This window comes from Bidens hawaiensis, unplaced genomic scaffold (assembly GCF_021521415.1).
Source record: "Bidens hawaiensis isolate Kalapana, Puna unplaced genomic scaffold, B.hawaiensis_p1.1 tig00010745_1, whole genome shotgun sequence".
NCBI lineage: Eukaryota > Viridiplantae > Streptophyta > Magnoliopsida > Asterales > Asteraceae > Bidens > Bidens hawaiensis.
The window spans coordinates 229045-234834 of record NW_027491825.1 but is presented as its reverse complement, the minus strand read 5'-3'; the positions used below and the strand labels follow the sequence as shown (position 1 = coordinate 234834).

General features: G+C 35.2%; 1 protein-coding gene across 2 annotated transcripts; it reads left to right on the top strand.

The window, feature by feature from the left end:
* The first annotated feature begins 2724 nt into the window (after window positions 1–2724).
* Window positions 2725–5276, top strand: LOC143536210 (8-hydroxygeraniol dehydrogenase-like). Of its 2 annotated transcripts, none has more exons than XM_077030256.1 (5): window positions 2725–2838; window positions 3098–3211; window positions 3908–4412; window positions 4750–4903; window positions 5018–5276. In XM_077030256.1, exons 1-5 carry the CDS (start codon window positions 2741–2743, stop codon window positions 5218–5220), a joined length of 1074 nt encoding a protein of 357 aa, XP_076886371.1. In that variant the 5' UTR covers window positions 2725–2740; the 3' UTR covers window positions 5221–5276. The 2 variants fall into 2 exon arrangements, with proteins under 2 accessions (XP_076886371.1, XP_076886370.1); XM_077030255.1 differs by having other exon boundaries at window positions 4750–4924; window positions 5015–5276.
* The last annotated feature ends 514 nt before the right edge of the window (window positions 5277–5790 follow it).

Below are 5790 nucleotides of genomic sequence, written 5' to 3'. Positions count from 1 at the left end.
CTCCGGCGAGCCACCACCACCGTCTTCTCTGACAAGCCACCGACACTGCCACCGGAACCACCATACACCATTCTCTCTCTCTCTTTCTCATCCACCAACACTACCACCACCACCACCACCACCACCACCACTGTCGTCTGATCAAAACGAAACCCAAATCAAAATCCATTAGCATATTCTGGTAAATCCGAACCTAATAGAAGCTCATTCATCATCCTCGGCCAAATCGGAAGCCTATTAAAGTTCATTCATCCTATTTCGGCCAAATCGGAAGCCTAATAAAAGTTCATTCTTTCGATTCCGGCCAAATCAGAACCCTAATTAAAGCTCCATTAAAGTATTATATATATATAATTAAATTATTAAAATGTTTTTGTAAATAAATGGGTAAAAGGACTAATTTGCCCTCATGTGCAATGCACATGGTCAAAGTTAACGAAAAAAACTAACTGGGTTAGACCTAAAGGACAAAATGTGTGACATTTTTAAACGTAAAAGACAATAATCATCAATTTGAAAGATAAAGGACCACCAGTGAAATTTGGGGTAAACATAAAGGACAATTTCTGTAATTCTGTCTATATTAAATTAATTATTAATATTTAGGATCGTATCAATCCCGCCCCTTCAAAATGTTCTTGTCCTCGTGAACAAGAGCATATATGTTTTCCATGGTGGTCGCCATTGAAGTCGAACTACCATATGCGGGGAGGTATAATTGTAGCGCCATGGTCGCGTTTCCCGGCTACCGAGTTACTGGATGCCGTTAGGAGTGGTCTTTATAACATGGATACTTGAGAAAGATTGAATCCCATCAACATCAAATCTTAGGAGTGTGTCATTTACATAGAAACCCCCTTTTTTGAAACTTTTTGGTTGATAATGTGATAATCTCACAAAAACAAAACAAGTGCTTTTGTTGGCAATATAATTATGAACTCCAATGAGGGCAAATGGCGTGGACTAACATGGGCTACTGGTTTGGAGATATCATCTTTATAGGGGAAATAGTCTAGCTATGGTAGCTCCCAATTGAAGAAAAAGGAAGAGGCAACTGTGATTGATTGGACACGGTGGTAAGTTTGGTGATGGCGGCCGCAAGGGATGTGGTGGATGCGTATAGCGCTTTGATGTGTGCGGCTCATTGAGCGGCCAAGGCAGCAACATGGTGTAGCAATCAGTCGAGTCGTTTGACCAATGCCGGCCATAAGTAAGCTAATGAAAGCATTGAATTGATAGAGACCAATATACTATTAGGAGGTCTTATGGATCCTGTATTCATTGTACCAATGGATCTCGTTCTTAATTACTAATAGGTCATACATGTTATATATGAATCTCGTTCTTAATTACTATGCTAATGGGTCACATGACATATGAATCCCATTTACCAATCTAGCGACGAGTCACAAGTCTTTTGGATCTCGTATTCATTTTACTAACGGGTCACACCACTTGTGAACCCAACAATCCCTCAATATACTAACGTGTCACACATTGTCTTGTTCATTACTGTGCTAACGGGCCCCTAAAGTAAAAACAAATTCATGTTATTAATACATGAATTCAAGGCATGCTTCAACCGATTACCATAGTAAAAACAATTTAACCACATTTCATACACTCAAATCATAATTCGTCCGTACTTGTTCATTCGTAACACTATATCAAATCCACACAACAATATAAGAGTTCAATTCAATTCATAGAAAGACACCAAAACCAACAATAAATGCATGAATCACCATTTTTGACCCATTTAGATGAAATCCATCTATTTTATTTTATTCTCATAACAAACCAAGTTAAAGTTAACTAAAGTTTTTCTATCATGAAAACACTTTTATCATCATCAAAGGAAGTATTCTTTATCAAAGTTACCACAAATTAGTCCTTTCTACACATGATATTGATTCAAAACCCATGAATGTATTAAGAGCCCCAAAAATGCAATAACTCTAAACATTAAAATTGGGCTCTAATGGGTTTTTTTAACATGAATCTAGACATAAGTTCATCCAAACTAGCCATGCAATGAAATCTTTAATAACAAGACACCCAAATCTTGCTAGAATTTTAGGTCAACAATCAGTTACTAAAGTTCTTATATACTCCCTCCGTCCCTCTATAAGTGTCATGGTTTGAAAAACACAAATTTTAAGAAAGTTTGAATAATTGCATTTTTTGCTTAATAAATGTCTATAATGCCCTTGACATATATAAAAAAACAAAATTTAAAGTTTAAATGATTGCATTTGTGTAAGGGTAATTTTGAAAATTAGTTAATAAATATTGAAAGTGGACATTTGTAATGAGACAAACCAAAAAAGAAATATGGACACTTTTAAAGGGACGGATGGAGTATTTAACAATAGGAAAAATGGATGAGCTCTAATTAATCCTTTGATTTACACCATTATGTATTTCATATTTAATCAATAAAATATTTCCCCGTATACATTCTATTCATATAAGTTTGTATAAATATAGAAAAGGAGATAAATTGTAAAAAGTCTAAATTCATATGAAAATTTAAAAATGATAACCATGTTAAGTTTAGCAATACATTAAGGAAATCACTAAAGTAAATCAATTTTAAAACATCTTATATTTACTTCCAAATTTGTTTAACAGATCGGACATGTATAGGGCTATATATATACACCACACACATGTACACATTTCTCCTTCAAACGCTCACATTCTCTCTTTCTATCACACAGACACACCGTGACCGGCGATGGGGAGTTCACCAGAGACGGAGCATCCAGTGAAGGCTTTCGGATACGCCGCTAGGGACTCTTCCGGTGCACTCTCACCCATTAAGTTCTCCCGGAGGTATAAGATATAAGATCTGTTTATATATGTTTATGCAGATTGCACGTCATGTTTTTGTTTTTAATTATGTTGGTTCATTTGAAAAGGAAATCGATGGATCGATCCATGTATCTCTCTGAAATAATAATCTTAAATCCATGAAAATTTACGAGTGGTTTTTTTGGTAACATAATGTGTGTGCATATATAACATATAGGTGTATTGAATTTATTTATTTAACTTATTTAATTTTGAGTGTTGATAAAAATGAAAATTGTAGGGAAACTGGAGATGAAGATGTGAGATTTAAAGTGTTGTACTGTGGAGTCTGTCACTCTGATCTTCATTCTATTAAGAATGACTGGCACAATGCCAAGTACCCCATGATCCCCGGGTAACAATAACTAACCTCTATGATTAATTAACTGCTTTTTTAAATGTTGTTATAGGTGCGTAAATGAATCGACATAACGTGAACAAGCTAGGCTTGTTTGTGGCATTGCATTGTTCGCGTTTCTTTGTTTAACTTACGAATGAAGGGACACTAACACTTATACACAGATTTTATTGTTTGTGGTTGTTCTATAAGATAAATCTTAATGAACATGTTTCATGTTTCTGTTCCTTAATCTATGTTCCTTCTTAATATTCTAAAGGAACATAAAAAAATATCTAAGTTAAAGTGTAAATCCAATTATTTAATTATTATCATATGACTCAACAATCCAACATTTTAAAATCAATGATTAAGTATGTATATATACCTTAAATTAGATCATACAAAAATTAAGCTATATACAAGTTTCAGGATATATGAATGTTGGTTCTAAATTTGGTACCAATTAGCATGAGTAATTACTAGAAAACAAATGAATTTAGATGAATACGTAAATAAACATAAACTAATGTTCACTGACACGAATGGATGGGATATGTATTCATGTTCATTCGTTTACTTATAAACAGAATGGTCAACCCCTTTGTTCCGTTCCCTGTATTGAGTAAACAAACTTCCCGCTTAACGTTACATTAAATACTTGAACAAGGCCAGTTTTAGAGGCATAATGCTAACTAAGTTGCTACATTGCAGCCATGAGATTGTAGGTGTGGTGACTGAGGTGGGAAGCAAGGTTAAGAAAGTGAAAGTTGGGGACAAAGTTGGGGTGGGCTGTATGGTTGGCTCTTGTCGTTCATGTGACCAATGTGTTACTGATCAAGAGCAATACTGCGCAAAATCGGTCCAGACTTACAACAGCCCTGCTATTGTAACTTATGGTGGCTACTCTGACCACATGGTTGCCAATGAACACTTCATCATCTCCTGGCCCAAAGACCTTCCACTTGATGGTGGTGCGCCTTTGCTATGTGCCGGGATTACTGTTTACAGCCCGATGCGATACTATGGGCTTGATAAGCCTGGAATGCATGTTGCTGTGGTTGGTCTTGGCGGGTTAGGCCATGTAGCTGTTATGTTTCTTAAAGCTCTTGGTATTAAGGTTACTGTGATTAGCACTAACCCTAAGAAAAAAGAGGAAGCTACAAGTAAACTTGGTGCTGATTCATTCTTGGTCAGCCGCGATGAATCCCAGATGCAGGTAACACTTGTAACTATTAGAGTTAATTACATGGATGGATGCTCCATAAGATTTACTAATGTTGCATGTTTGCTTCTCTATATTCTAAAATGACAAGCTAAAATGGCATTTAAGATTTTATTTTTATTTGGGTATAAGTGTATAACCATTTGGTTATAAAGTTGTTTAAAATGGTTATGATTCTCCATTAGTATATTCTATTCTTGAAAGCATGAAACCAAAATATTCAACATAGAATTACATTCAACACTTAAAAAGAAATGGTGTTAAAGAGAGAACTTAAACATTAAACAATCTAACCCATATGATTCGGTTTGTATATATAATGTTTGTACAGGCTGTAATGAGTACTATGGATGGTATTATCGACACGGTTTCTGCTGATCATCCTCTACCACCTTTAATCAGCCTCCTAAAGCCAAATGGCAAGTTGGTTTTGGTTGGTGCTCCGACCAAACCACATGAAGTACCTGCTTTCCCTTTGCTGTTGGGTATGAACCTGTTTTATCTCTATGCATTGCCTGTTTAATTTGTTATATTTAGGACATATACAAGATGTTTTGATGTTTGAAATATAAAGTCTATTTTTTTCATGATTGTACTAGGGAGGAAGCTGGTGGGAGGAAGTTTGATAGGAGGTATGAAAGAGACACAAGAGATGATTGAATTTGCAGCAAAACACAAGATAACTGCAGCAGTTGAAGTCATTCCCATAGACTATATCAACACTGCCATGGGGCGTCTTCAGAAATCTGATGTGCGTTATCGCTTTGTTATTGACATTGCGAACTCGCTAAAGTCCACCTAATAATTTCTTTTTGTGGTTTGGATTTTGATTGTGAGTTGGCCGCGGACATCTATTATGTTTTTATTTTTATATATATTTGAGTGCTTACATTGTTAATGAGATTAAATCTTCTCTATGATTTAAATCAAATGTTAATACATCAAGTTTGTTGAAAATGCCTTATGATGTACTATGTATGATAATGCTATCATTTTAAGTTGAAATTAACATGATATTGGTCACGTTACCATTCACAGAAATATGAGATGCCAACAAATTAACAAATAGAAAATTGAAGGGATGATAGCTAGCTAGGTAATCTTTATGTGACATTAGTGCTTACAATGGCGTTCATATCCCCATCCGGCCATCCCATTACCAAGTTTGGTAGGAGGCTGGCCTGGTTCCTATTTAATTAATAGTCTTGTATTATTTCATGTTGTTAATGTTTGTATTAAGTTAACTTTTATTTATGTCTTGTAATGTTCGGGTCCGATGCCTTATAAAGAATAACTCAATAGGCCGAGTAATAATAGAATGGATACATGGAACTTGCACTATAAATAGTGTAAGGACAACACTTATGACTTG

What these genes read in the sequence shown, in the direction of transcription:
- LOC143536210 (XM_077030255.1), top strand. Translation starts at nt 2,741, where the DNA reads ATGGGGAGTTCACCAGAGACGGAGCATCCAGTGAAGGCTTTCGGATAC. An exon ending in GCGATGAATCCCAGATGCAG is followed by an intron (nt 4,413 to 4,749) that starts GTAACACTTGTA and finishes ATGTTTGTACAG; the next exon opens with GCTGTAATGAGTACTATGGA. An exon ending in TATGAACCTGTTTTATCTCT is followed by an intron (nt 4,925 to 5,014) that starts ATGCATTGCCTG and finishes TCATGATTGTAC; the next exon opens with TAGGGAGGAAGCTGGTGGGA.